Raw genomic sequence first — 15013 nt, forward strand, 5'->3', positions numbered from 1 at the left:
CCTCCCCCATTTCTCGCACACCTGGCTGTCCCTTTAATTTTTTAATGATCAGCGCTTCACTGAGCATTTTATGTTTATTAGTTTTCGAGTTAGACTGTAATTCATCGGCCCACTTTTGAGCGTAACTCTGGCTTGTGAATGAAGCAATGCTACGAACGTTGCTGATAGGGTCCCAAGTTAACTTTGGATAATTTTGTGTAGTGAGATCTAGACTGTCTAAACTCAGCGACATTCATTAAAAGGTTACGTTATATGACATACAAAAAATAGGGACTCAGTCCCCTCCCCGACACCTCATTTGTTCCTGCGGGCCTGATGGAAACTATGTTTATAGGGCTGTGAAGTGCTATGTCCGAGCCCCGAAAGGTTTCCCGATAGGAACACATGTTTATCTGTGTGTCGCCGCCCCGGGCGGAATCTCATATCACAGGCTGTGATCAGATGATGTGATATTTGGTGTCTTACTGAAGTTATAACCAACCTAACCGTAAGCCTAAGGATCATAAAGGGTGCCCAGCCCTAACCCCAAACCCTTACCCTAGGGATCGTAAAGGGTGCCTAACCTTAATAAACCCCAAACCCTTACCCTAAGGATAGTAAATAGTGCTGGGCCCGGTTAACTACATTCTAGCGTAACCAACCCATCTCAATAAAATGGTATGTTAGCAGATAAGCGAACAAAACGAAACGAATACCTCCACTTCTACGATTGATGACGTACAGAGACGTTTAGGTAACCTTAGTGATAAAGCGTTCGCCCGTCACGCCGAAAAGTCGGGTTCTGCTCCCATCATGGGACAATGTTTGAATTCCATTTGTGATGCGATCTCTGTTCTGATCTTGCTGAAAAGCGCGTAAAATCATTCTCGTTCACTCACGTATGTCAGAAGTGGTAAAATGGATATGTTTTGATTTCTGATGCTGATTTAACTGCCTAGCGGGTGATAAAAAACGTCGTCATAAGACGATGCTTTAGATAAGGTTGATGTGTCAACGTCCCCTAACGTGCCTGATTACGTTAAACAGCCGCCTCGGGCGACGTCGTCGACTACGGGTGGGACCATTACCTGGCCAAGCTCTTGTGTTGTCCATAGAGTTTACCCAAACTGGCAACTCCGTACATTAGCTCTGCAGACAGGATCAGTGACCAGCACACACTGACACGGATTCACTTGTACGGAAACTGATCAGGTTGGTCAAAGATTTTTGCCTTGCTATAAATTATAATTATTGTTACCATTATTATCCTAAAGGTGTGACCTTATAAACCAACATTATGGTAACATGTCTCTTCTTCTCTCCTACGAATGTATGGCTATGGGAGGGGGTGGGGTGGGGGTGGGAGAGAGAGAGAGAGAGAGAGAGAGAGAGAGAGAGAGAGTGTGTGTGTGTGTGTGTGTGTGTGTGTGTGTGTGTGTATGTGTGTGTGTGTCTACAGGCATACGGGCATCTGTATCTGGCTATATGGATAAATACGTTTAAGTAACTACTTATATCATTTTATTTATTTCAGCTAGATGATCAACATACACTGTCGACTGTGGATAGCGAGCCATTTAAATCTATAATGTAGGCAAGCTTGTTTTCCGTCTTTTGGGGACCTGCACAAACTAGGCTCAAGTAATATTAGTTGTGACGCAAGTGGTCTTTTGACATTCAGTCGTAAGAGGAAACTTGTTCCGACAGATGCTCTCATTTCAACTAAGCCATGTCAAAATACGTGGCAGGAGTTTGAATAACCGAAGAAAGAGAAAGGTAGATCCACCGGGCCATCTGCTAATCTTTTCCCCAGTGTTACCGTTCATTCACGCCGTGATGATTTTTTTGCAACTGATTGTAAACACTCAGTGCTACCGGCCTACACAGCCACGTTGTCAGGTAGCTGACCGTGTGTTGACAGTTCAGCTGTTGCGGTATGAAGCATGTGGTCAGTTGATTATCATGGTACAATGATGTCTTTGGTTCAGTATTTTTGGAGGGAAGGATGTTTTATTCACAATTATTAATTTGCAGTCTGTTGTTACCTCTGTCGCACAATTATGGCCAAGAACCTGAGCAGAAGTACATAGATCTACATTGCCGACCTACACCGTTCACAGTGTACACATCAAACAGATTCATTGATTAATGTGTTGCCTGTGATGTTGTTTACGTGTAACAGGCTTCTTAGAGAAACTTTGATAGGTAACTAATTTTTGTTTAAAAAGAAATGTAAACAGAACGAAGACCATATATGCTGGTGTTTCCTATTTTTGCAGTACTTATGCAAACAGGTCTTAACGTATGAGTGCTTATTGTTTTTAATTGAAGAGATTCCTCTTCTAACATCTGCATCTATCAACTGCTTGATCCATTAGGCATATTACCACTCTTGAGCTCGGTGAAAAACAAGGTTGTCCGCCACAGACTTAATGAGGCATTTCTTATTCTTGTGGCATGAAGAGGAAGTTACGTTATGAAGCATAAGGAAGAGGAATCCTGTCGGAAAATGTGGGAAAAAGTTATAATTTGTTCAAGTTGGTATAAACTCATCAATATTTGTTACATTGCAAAAATTTGATCATTTGCAGACTTTGGCCTCTTCCTAGGTACCTTTCAGTGATGTAAACTACTGCTAAGTATCGTGCGATCTTGGCAGAAAACATGTTTACTGTGAAAATAGGAAACCTGTGAAATAGATGAACCTTTACTATAAATCAGGGGCTACATGTACAAGATGCAAGTCTGAAAGATGCAAGAATCTGATGTATAATAATATTATTACATGTATCCCCATGCTTGCATTTGGAAATTGTTTAGTATATGTGATCTGTGGCAATGCCTTATTGCCCCCAGACGATGAAAAGTGCAGTATATCAGTTGAACTGATTTCTAAGAGTACACACGTTTGGTGAACATGTCCCATCTGAAATACTGCAAACAAGACTCATTCCCATTAAGATAAAATACTTTGACTGGCCTGTTGTACATAGATCAACATATTTCCTAACTGTGACTTACTTTCAGCCTCATAAACAGGGACTGTTCTGATGCTTGAGACTGAGAATGGGTGCCCACTATGTTCCACTTCATTCATTCTGACTAAAATTAGATCCAAGTTGTCAGTAATGCTAAGCAAATATTGAAGGCCATATCTGGGTCATAGTAGATTCACCCTAGACTCAACCATTCAGTGTTGTTCACCCAGGTGTGAAAGTGATAGTGGGAATGTCTGTTCTAATCATGTCCTCTTAAAATGGTTAGCATAAGGTATGCCAGTCTAGTAACTCTCACCTCAGCAAGAAAGGCATTAGAAACATGACTTTCCATAGCCTGTGGAAATTACAACCATACAATCTCAACCTTTTTCAGACAATTGAGTATTTTTATTTGTTCTTGCTTTCAAATTATGAATCAATATTTCTCAAAGCTTAGTCGGAAAATTAAGTGCAAATTTGACCTTATGCCATAAACTTTAAACAAAGCATCTTTCTAAAAGGTTAATGTTGACTATTTGTCATTTCATTGTTCATGACATGTGACTGTCACATGACCTCTCATGTCTTCTGATCTTTTTGTTTGCACTGATGAGATCTTAAATCTGATTTCAGTTGGATTGTTGCTTATGTAGTAGTAGTATTAATAGGATTGTATTTGTAAATGTTCTAAACATTGTATGAATGCATTTATCCATTCATCCATACAGATATGCATGCATCCATCCATCCATCCAGTGAGTTTAGTTTTACACCACACTCAGCAATATTCCAGCTATATGGCAGCGGTCTGTAAATAAGTCTGGACCAGACAATCCAGTGATCAACAACATGAGCATCGATCTGCGCAACTGGGAACCGATGACATGTAACGAAGTCAGCGAGCATGACCACCTGATCCCCTTAGTTGCCTCTTACGACAAGCATAGTCGCCTTTTATGGCAAGCATGGGTTGCTGAAGGCCTATTCTACCCTGGGACCTTCATGCCACGGCATCTGTCCATCATACATACATACAAAAACAATGATACCTACCTACCTACCTACCTACCTACCTACCTACCTACCTACCTACCTACCTACCTACCTACCTACCTACCTACCCACCTACCCACCTACCCACCCACCCACCTTTGCATATTGCCAATGTGCAGTTCAATTGCTCAAAGGCACTTTTCACTCGTTCAGTAGATGTACAATCACACTGGCACATTGTATTTTCGATCCCTGGAGACCATACACACCCTTGCTGCCGACTAGGTGTACTGAGTTGTGCCTTTCCCATCCTTACAGGGTATCCATTCACAGCTGGCTGGACTGGGATACGTAGTCAGACTCAGAGTACTTAGTCCAAGTTTACAGCCTGCAGCTATACCCACAACTAGGTGTTTGCACATGTTCATGTGACCACCATCTAGTTATCTGCCAGTGGGTTCATGAGTTCCTTAAAGTGAACAAGGTTATGTACTGTAGGCTAGGGGGTGTGACTACAATGAACACATGCTGAAAGACTCTGCACATAAAGTTGACTCCAAGGTATTTACACAGGGTCACAGGTGGGCTTGATCCCTGCACCTCCAGGCTTATTGGATTACTAGCCTGGCACTTTAGACAGTTGGCCAACCATGTCTCCCAAGTTCACCAAACGTGCCCAATTCTGATATATTACCGAAATTGTCAAACTGAGGAAAATAAATCTACATGTACTTTCAAATATAGGCTGACTACCCGATGTCACCGCATGTAAAACACAACGTCATAGAAGAAGCGTGATGCCATAGTATTGTTCATGACGTCACATCATCAGTGTATTTTACATGATCAGTGATATTTTGCTTAAGGTCATCATATGAAAAATATTAAACCTATTATTTTCGTCCTTGTAAGTAATAAATATGTGTATGTATGTCATGTATGCCATTTTATATTTTCAGATGTGTCTTCAGTAGAGTCATCAAAATACTACGATACATGATGAGTCAATGAACACTTGTTTATGGCAAGTTGACTCCTCTCATTAAGATAATGAGTGTGACAGATGGGAACGGGCCATCTGCAAGGAAACTTGAGGAGCACTTGAAGCAAGAAGAAGCAGACATGACGAAGTTGTCACTCCGGAGTCGAAAGATTAGTACAAGTGATGATTTAGAGAAGCAGGGTCTGCTCAACATCCGAGCTTTCCTCTTCCTCGTTCTGTGGTACTTCTTCAGCTTCTGTACTTTGTTCTTGAACAAGTACATTCTGTCCACACTCAAGGGAGACCCAACATTGTTAGGTGAGTTCTAATTAGTTGTGACGTATGATGTATTTGGGATTACAGTATTTACACTTTCATAGTAAAGTACAGATCCTAGTACTTTTATCGGTTGAGTCTCCTGTGGTATTGAGACGGACAGGCCGTTAATGTTTACTTATTTATGGATACAGATCTGGAATTGTTAGAAGAATAATGAGTAGACATACTGATGTATTTGATAGCAAGACAGTCATGAGAGCTTTTGTATTGTGGGTTAATATTTGCAAATTTCTTTTGAGCCCCAGGCATGCCTCATCTTCTAAGAATATGTTCTCACAGAATGCCATCATCTCAGTGGGCATGGTTAGTTTGAATCAAAACCAATGAAAAGTAATTTATCAGCATCTTCTACTTCTATCTAATTCCTTGAGTGTGTTGAAAGCGTGTGCCCAGCATCTTACTTAACAATGAAACATCTCAACTGACTATGTGCACCTTTTATAAGCTTAAGCTTTAAACTTGGTCTATTTAAGGTGTCTCCCACTATGATATTGCTAGAATATTGCTAAAAGCAGCATGAAACAATACTTGTTCACTTGCCTTAAAATCAGAAAAGGTCCAATTAAGAACATAGCTTACATGTTTTGAGACAAGACAATGTATTCAAGGCCATTATAGAGACCGTTGAGAAACCATACAGACACAGAGAGTTAAAAAGCATTCAACTTTATATATAAGAACTTCACTGCATAGAGTGAGTTTCCAGTGTGTAGAACCTAGAACACTGTTACCAAGTTGAAAGTGATTACAACAAAGTGATTAGTGAGTATTATATGTTGTGACCGCAGCAGAATAACATTAACAAGAGGCTACTGATACACAAGTAGCACTTCACTGAATCAGACCAGTAAGTAAGACAACAAGCAACACAAGCCATGTAACCAACAAACAGGGGAATATATTGTAAAAACAAGCTGATTAGGTGGTACTGAATAGTTGCTAATAATCTATAACTTGATTAACAAAGGTCGATTTGACTCACTAACTTCTAAAATGCCAATCAAACAATTATGGCATTACAATTCATAGATACTACTAAAAGGAAACTGAGGATATAAGTAACAGATGACAAGTGCATATAGTAACACTCATACTTATTGCTTGAAAAAGTCTTTCCAACAAAACACAACTATGTTTGTGATGGCAACTGCATTCTGGGTATTTCATATATATTACAGTGCATCTCTATACATGCACGAAGAGCCCTTAGGGTATCGGCAACTGAACCAGCCAGTGAAAGTCTTCGGTACACTTTAGGTGCACGCCCACCCGCTCTGACTGAGTTCGGTACCCCGGCTGCTTCATTTTGAGACGAGTAAACCCAAGTACCAAATATGGCACTTTTGATTTGCGATTGTACGCTTATAATTTTGTTTATTTGTTGTTGTTTTTCATAATCAGCAATGTATATTATGTGTCATAATTGTGTTTTCATTATGTTTATTTTTTTGGTTGCATCTAAGCTTTAAGTTTAACCTAAGTCATATAGCTTGAATACTGATGAGTAAGGCATTAAGCAAGTATAAACCACCAAATGATGTCAGACAAAAACTGAGGACAGCTGCCAAAATGAGCATGAGATGGTCACAGCCTGTGATCTGGATCAGTGGAGACTGCTGCTGATGTTATTAATTACTTGGGATGATGAAGTCAGGATTACTGTCTTATGTGTCTTGTACATTACAGCTTTGACCTCTTTGATATTTCAGGTGCCATGCAGATGGTGATGACGACAATGTTTGGGTTTATACAGATGTACCTCCCTTTGGGTATGTACAAACCTGTACAGAGAGAGGGCAAGCCACCCAACTTCTGGAGGAACATGATTCTGGTGGGAACCATGAGGTGAGAGGACACCTGTTTTGTTAGGACATCCCAGTTTTAAGAATGTATTGCAAATGTTGCCAAATATTTGTGAAGAAATTAATGGCTTACTGGCTATTTCTAAAATATCAGCATATCACATGTCTCCCGTAACATACAGCAGCACCTGATATTGACCATACTCTGTCAACTTGGGCTACCCCAGTGGTTGAAGAGTCCACTTGTCACACCTAAGTAGGTTTCCCTCATGTATACAATATGTGAAGCCCACTTTTGGGGCCACCTGCTGTAATGTTGCTGGAATACTGTCCCCCAAAAACGTATACACTCACTCACTGCACCTGTGAAGGTCCAGGTTAGAATTAATCTTCAGTAACCCATGCTTGTCATAAGAGGCAATTAACGGGATTGGGTGGTCAGACACGCTGACTTGTTTGACACTTCATTGGTTCCCATTTGCACAGATTAATGCTCATGCTATTAATCACTGGATTGTCTGTCCTGATGTGTTCTCTCATTCACTCACTCAGTTATCCCGTGTGTTTCAGGTTTTCCACAGTTGTATTGGGTCTGGTGGCTCTCAAGTTTGTTGCAGTGTCCTTCACGGAGACCGTGAAGAGTTCGGCACCCTTGTTCACAGTACTTATATCCAGAGTTCTGATTGGAGAGTACACCGGCTTCTATACCTTTTTGTCTCTCATCCCCATCATGTTTGGCCTTGCCTTGTGTTCTGCATATGAACTCAGTTTTAATGTACAGGGCTTTGTCGCAGCCCTGGCCACCAACTTAACAGAATGGTAAGTGCCAACAGTGGAAGTGGTCAGAATGGACTCTTCTTAATCCAGACCTATGTCTGTACCAGACCAAATTTACAAAACACAACAGGGTTACATCATCACCAATGTTGTGCTTGATGCCAGAATATCATTATGTCCATTTTCCTTTGTTTTTATTTTATCAAGTAAAGAAATGAAGACCTCGTACAGACAACAGTGTGATGTCAGGTTGAAACTTCAGTAGAGTGTCCGGTAGAATAAAAGTCTCATCTGATCTTTAATTCTTTTTTATAGAGATTGTCTTTTTGGTACATATATGCATTTTCTGCAGCTGAAAATGTCATGTGACTGGTGTATCAATGTTTTGATAAAATATTATACAATAAACAAAAAGTCACTGAGAGTGACAGCAGAAGGAATGATGATACAGGCTTGTATGCTTATCTGGTTTGCTGCGTATGCATGACAGAGAAGTGATTCCAAGTGATGAGGGGCTGTATAATGAACAAAAACAGACTTTTTGTTTATTGTACAATATTTTATTAAACATTGATACAACTGTCACATGACATTTTCAGCAGCAGAAAATGCATATCCCAAAGCGAATTCAACGTTCTGGTGATTTTGAGGATTGCATAGCTAGTGCTGTATTGGGGAAGTATGTGCGCGATCAGAGGGCACAAACAGTTACATTGGTAGGGCAGAAGTTCAGTTCCTGTCATTTATTGACAACTGAAGTCCAGAAGTTAGGTTATGAAAAGTTCAGATAAGCATCAATATTATTTACCCTAGATCCTTAATACCACTTCAGATGCAAGATCAGTCGTCTACTTGTGACAGGTTATGTATAAAACAGGAAGGCACGTGATCAAAACACTCTCACAGTGAGGAGGGAAAAGTATTGCTTATTGACGAAAACACATACAAAATAGACGGATGTGGCAAGCGACTACAGGTGCACCGATACGATGTCATCAACGCTATTTTGGTAGGAAAGCCATGATATTTTTGTGTGAAATAGAGGAATATATCTTTATCACTCAACATTAGCAAAAACGAAAACTTAAAATGATATTAAAGATAAAAAAATACGTTTTTGTCTTACATCATTGAGAACCCCTAACATGGAGATATATGTACCCCAAGGATGATTCTCTTCAAAGATAGGAAACCTCTCGAGGTTGGTTTAAATCTAGATCCATGTGAGATTATTCTTGGTATGTTACTGCGACTAACTAGTAGATCAGTACATCAAATTATATGTACAACAGATAATATGTCAATACTATGTATTTCTGACCACAAACTCTCAGATCCCATCAGTAATGGGAGGGAGGGAGGGAGGGATGAGGCTCGTCACAATAAAATATGTTGGTGACAACTGTCAAACATTGTGTTGAGCTGAAGCTTGGAGTTCTTTTAAGGTAGCTGAGTGGTCAGTTGCTCCTCATTTTCAAATGAAAGTGTTTTGGGCAAACTAAGTTATTTTGGGGCACTGTTAGTGTGGGGATATATTCAGAAACTGTACGTTAACAATATCATCTAGTGACCTTCCTCCTAATCCCCGTTGGTGCATAGCCTAATGGTTAAAGGGTTTGCTTGTCACACACCCCCACACACACCCAAATATTGACATGATTATGACATCTCAAAGCAAACCATGTGAATCAAAATTAATAAATCTTGAATGTCCACAAGAAAGATTGCATTTTGTGTGACAACTGTATTGATTTATGATCAGCGTATTTTGTGACAGCACAGTTTCAGTGAGTGGAACGAGGTGATGGCACTGTCCTCAGCTGTGCTTGAATGTGTATGGGCTGATCTTATTGTGTTGAACGCATCTGCCAGTCGTGTTTTCCCTCCAGATGCTCGCAGGCTTCTCATTCCCATTGTAACCATATGGTTTACTGCCATGATATGGTTGAAATACTGACGACGATGTCATGATAAATATTAACTCACTCACTCAGGTTTGCATAAACTCCTTATCCCACACCAATTTTACAGAGCCAGCAGTTGTATTTCTTTTTTCCCTGCTCAAAAAAATAAAATCCTAATGTTAAATATAAAGGAATGAGACTTTGACTGCCGATAGATTTTCAGAGGACAAAAATCCATAAAACTAGAAATTAAGTTGGTCTGATCATCAATTAACATATGCACTTGCATGTCTGACATAACATTTAGTAATCACTGGATAAATATTTTTTGAAAACTATAATGTCATGGTTGATTGAAGTTTTAGGTTGGTTGTGGCTATTGATTGTGTATAGTAACAGATGTTAATTGTCATAGATTTCACAACTGTGTGCCTCATTTACACACCTGGGACCTGGCAGGATGGTGTAGTATGACAGTCAGTCAGTAGCATGTAGTGGAATAGCTTGTGGACAGGATTGTTTGAAGATTTATGAATGGACTTACTAAACATGGTGTACCTGCTGCGTAAGGTGGGGTGTTGGTTGTTTCAAAGGGGTCACATTATGTAGCATGGTTGAAATTTCACAAAAATGGGAAGATTTCCAATCGCATGTACTGAATCTCAGTAGTTTACGAAAACCTCCCACATGTCATGGTTTGGTGAAATGTCAATGTCATTGATGACCTGACTTTTAAGTAGCTTTGACGATTGTGACATGAGCCTTCTTGCCTGTGATCACCTGTGATCATGGTAAATGGATGAGGTTCACTCAGTGTTATTGAGGGCTTCCAGTGTCATTACTTAGTACAACCATTGATGTTTTTTTCAAATCTAACAAATTTAGTAAACATGGTCACAAAAGCATGTCCTTTGGCTGTTCTCCATAGAAGATCTGGATTAAGTTAGGAAACACAGTGAAAATTTGGCTTTGAAGGCCATGACTGGTAGTAGTAAATAGGTAGATACAGTTGTAAGGAGGATAAAACTGAAAAGTCAAAGTCAGTGAAGTAGCATTCTCATGAACCTTGCACACTTTGTCATTAAAATTGGAATTTGATGAAATTTTAATCGACATGTCACTTCTCTTTTGGAAACATTGCTCAATGCCTACAGAACAACAACAAACAACAAAGCAAGAACAGTACTGTATCCACTGACCCTGGAACCAACTGGTCTTGTTAAGTGCCCTGATTATCTCTATTGGCCTGTCTTTCATGGAATTATTGATATATTGTAGTATGAACTGCAGTATTGTTCTTTTCACTGTTTGATTGGTGGTACATTGTTTGTCTCTCCATTTCAGTTTACAGAATGTGTATTCCAAGCTTCTAATAAGTGGTGAAAAATATAGATATACGTAAGTATACTGGAATGCTGGTCGAGCCAGTCATGATAAAGTGTAAACATCTATTGTATGACATTTGATTCTTGTAGGATTTAAGCTCATGAATTATTTCCCTCAGCTAAGGTTGATTTAGAACATGAAAGCAGATAAATTTGGTTTTAAGATTTCTTTTAATGGAAAATACATTCTTTACAATATTATTTGTATCTCGATGTCTGAAGATAATTTGTCATATATGCCACCTCTTCAACCCATTTGAAGATACTTTTTTGTTGTGGGATAGCCTAGTGGTAAAAGTGTTTGCTTGCCACACTGAAGACCCAGGTTTAATTCCCCACATGGGTACAGTGTGTTAAGCCCATATCTGGAGTACCCCACCCTGATATTGCTGGACTATTGCTAAAAGCAGCGTAAACCTAAACTCATTCTCTTCTTGCCGTGTGAACAGATGTTATTGGACATTAATATCCTGCCCCAAATTCAGTATCTGTATTTAGTTGCGATGTTGCTTGTTTCAGACCAGCAGAGCTCCAGTTCTACACAAGTATAGCATCTGTAGTGGTCCAGATCCCAGCATGCTTTGTGATGATGGACCTCCCTGCAGTACAGAAGTCCCTGGACTACACATTATTATCTACACTTGTTCTAAATGGCATATTCTTCCATTTTCAAAGCATCACAGCATACGTCCTCATGGGCTACATTTCACCTGTAACACATAGGTAGGTCCTGAAGCTGTGGTAGCCTTCTTCCCTTGCCAACATGTCATTGTGACTTGTGATCAGCCAGAGGGTTTGTTTGTGATCAACTCTAGACCAGACAATTCATGCCATTAATGATTAAGCTGCACAAGTGGGATACTGTAACATGCATCAACCCAATCCACCAGTGTCATCTCTTACAACAAGCATGGTTTCTGAACATTCAATTCCAACTCACTTTTTCAGGGGTATTAGTTGCTGTGGACTGTTTCTAACATGGATCTTCATTGTGTCCAAATTGATCTAAACAGTTACGCAACCCATGAAGATCTGGGTTAGAATTGGTCTTCAATAGCTCATGCTTGTTGTATGAGGCAACTAATAGGATCAGATGGTAAGGCTTGTTGTATGAGACAACTAATAGGATCAGATGGCAAGGCTTGTTGTATGAGACAACTAATAGGATCAGATGGTAAGGCTTGTTGTATGAGACAACTAATAGGATCAGATGGTAAGGCTTGTTGTATGAGACAACTAACAGGATCAGATGGCAAGGCTTGTTGTATGAGACAACTAATAGGATCAGATGGTAAGGCTTGTTGTATGAGACAACTAATAGAATCAGATGGCAAGGCTTGTATGAGGCAACTAATAGGATCAGATGGTAAGGCTTGTATGAGACAACTAATAGGATCAGATGGCAAGGCTTGTTGTATGAGACAACTAACAGGATCAGATGGCAAGGCTTGTTGTATGAGACAACTAATAGGATCAGATGGCAAGGCTTGTTGTATGAGGCAACTAATAGGATCAGATGGCAAGGCTTGTTGTATGAGGCAACTAATAGGATCAGATGGCAAGGCTTGTTGTATGAGGCAACTAATAGGATCAGATGGCAAGGCTTGTTGTATGAGACAACTAATAGGATCAGATGGCAAGGCTTGTTGTATGAGACAACTAATAGGATCAGATGGCAAGGCTTGTTGTATGAGGCAAATAATAGGATCAGATGGTAAGGCTTGTTGTATGAGACAACTAATAGGATCAGATGGCAAGGCTTGTTGTATGAGACAACTAATAGGATCAGATGGTAAGGCTTGTATGAGACAACTAATAGGATCAGATGGCAAGGCTTGTTGTATGAGACAACTAATAGGATCAGATGGTAAGGCTTGTATGAGACAACTAATAGGATCAGATGGTAAGTCTTGTTGTATTTGGTGGACACATATCATCGGTCCCCATTTGTGTGGTTCAATGATACCAGGATTGTCTGGCCTAGGCATGATTATTACAGACCACTATCATATAATTGAAATATTGCTGAGTGTGGAGTAAAACTAAACTCACTCAATGAAACTTTATATTTAGAGATTAATATTGTAATGGAGGTGAGTTTCAGTGTCATTGCCATGTTTTGAAAAAAACATTTGTTTGGTTTCAGTGTGGCAAATACAGTGAAGAGAGCATTCCTGATCTGGTTATCTGTGATAACATTTGGAAACCCAGTGACAATTCTCAGTGGTGTAGGGACTGTCACAGTTACTGTTGGAGTGTTATTCTACACCAAAGCCAAAGAGTATGACTCCAACAGACGAGAACACATTGCTCAGTATTCACGGACACCTGAACCAGTGACTAAGGAAGTTTGATGATAGTGACACTCTAGACTCCATGCCTCATTCATTCTACATCCGTCACCATGGATACATTGTTTTCCAGGATACCTGTTGTGTCATTTTATGCATGGCAGGCTGAGGTTTCCACACAGGGATCAAAACATTGTGAAACATTGCTGAATATAACTTACTTGTGGCAAACACCAAGTGTTAACGTCCTGTATTGTTGTAAGTGTTTTACACCCATTTGATATCGGCGATCTGATACAGCAAAGATAAGTGGAATTAACTCATGCCACACAACACATATCAACACTTTCCAAGTAATTTAGTGAAGCTTTTAGAAATATACTAAATCTGTTTTGGTACAGGCCTTAAATAGATGAACACTGGTTTTTGAAAGATAGTTTGTCAGTGTTTATATATATTTAGCTGTCTTTCCTTACAGTCATTGGAACTGAAAAGTTCAAAACCCCAAAGAACACAACATTATGATCGAAAAATGTACCAAATGATAGGGATGCAGATGTGTAGTGATTTGTCTTTTTTGGTCTTACTATGACATTGACAAATGAAATGCAAATCCACATACACTTTTTTATGAAATATGTGTTTTATGTATTGACTATTCCTGATTGGTACAGTTGTTTGAAAGACACTGACTGGTTTTATGAGTGCTTCTCCTTCAATAGAAGCTGAAAATTGGTAGGCGATGTGGGATGTGTTTTATGATGGATCATGGTATTTGTTGTAGTATTCTCTCCAATTGCTTGAATTATGGGGTAAATTTTGGCATCTCCTTTTGCCATGTTAATATCAAATGATTGCTTTTACCATTATCACATTTAGTTTAATTTTGTTGTATTGGATTATCATGTGTAAATATATGAATCTGCGGGGTAGCTGTTGGTCAGTAGTGCGGCCTGTTTAGCCATAACACTTATCATGCGTGCTTCACAATACTCAGTCAACTTTGTGTTATAAACACTTCAGAAAAATTTGACTTTTATGGCTAAGTATAGTCCATTTGGCTCAAAAGCGGACTGATGAATTGCAACCTAACTTGAAAGCTCATAAACATAACATGCTCATGAAGTGCTGATCATAATCAAAACGTCAAACCAGCTGTGTGAGGTTTTTGCGGAGTTTTTGTCCTAAAAAAAGCCAAACTTCGCTGTTTATTATGAGGGAGGAGTTCTGAGAAAGGCACAAGCAGATGTTCGAGAAGCACATGCACAAGTGCCGAGAAAGTTGTTTATTCATTAACCTCTGCTGGGAGGTATCCATATTTTCTCACACACCTGGCTGTCCCTTTCTCTGCACCCCTCCCTCATAATAAATAGTGAATTGTATCAATATTTAATGATAAATTGTTAAACAATGGATTTTTAGGACAAAAAAATCTGCAAAAACCTCACAGAGTTGGTATGATGTTTTAATCATGATCAGCGTTTCATTCGTTTTATTAGTGTTCGTGCTAGACTGCAGTTCATTGGTCCACTTTTGAGCCAAACGGACTGTAGTAATGGCATACGATAGTAGATGGATCTTTT

The 15013-nt window shown here is 39.5% G+C and overlaps 1 protein-coding gene across 1 annotated transcript; it reads left to right on the plus strand.

Annotated features, from left to right (window-relative positions):
* The first annotated feature begins 1654 nt into the window (after positions 1-1654).
* LOC137268604 (solute carrier family 35 member E2A-like) lies at positions 1655-13663 on the plus strand. Its single transcript, XM_067803176.1, has 7 exons — positions 1655-1755; positions 4910-5250; positions 6981-7116; positions 7644-7892; positions 11099-11152; positions 11659-11862; positions 13286-13663. Exons 2-7 carry the CDS (start codon positions 5001-5003, stop codon positions 13491-13493), a joined length of 1101 nt encoding a protein of 366 aa, XP_067659277.1. The 5' UTR covers positions 1655-1755; positions 4910-5000; the 3' UTR covers positions 13494-13663.
* The last annotated feature ends 1350 nt before the right edge of the window (positions 13664-15013 follow it).

This window comes from Haliotis asinina, chromosome 16 (genome assembly GCF_037392515.1).
Source record: "Haliotis asinina isolate JCU_RB_2024 chromosome 16, JCU_Hal_asi_v2, whole genome shotgun sequence".
Lineage (NCBI taxonomy): Eukaryota > Metazoa > Mollusca > Gastropoda > Lepetellida > Haliotidae > Haliotis > Haliotis asinina.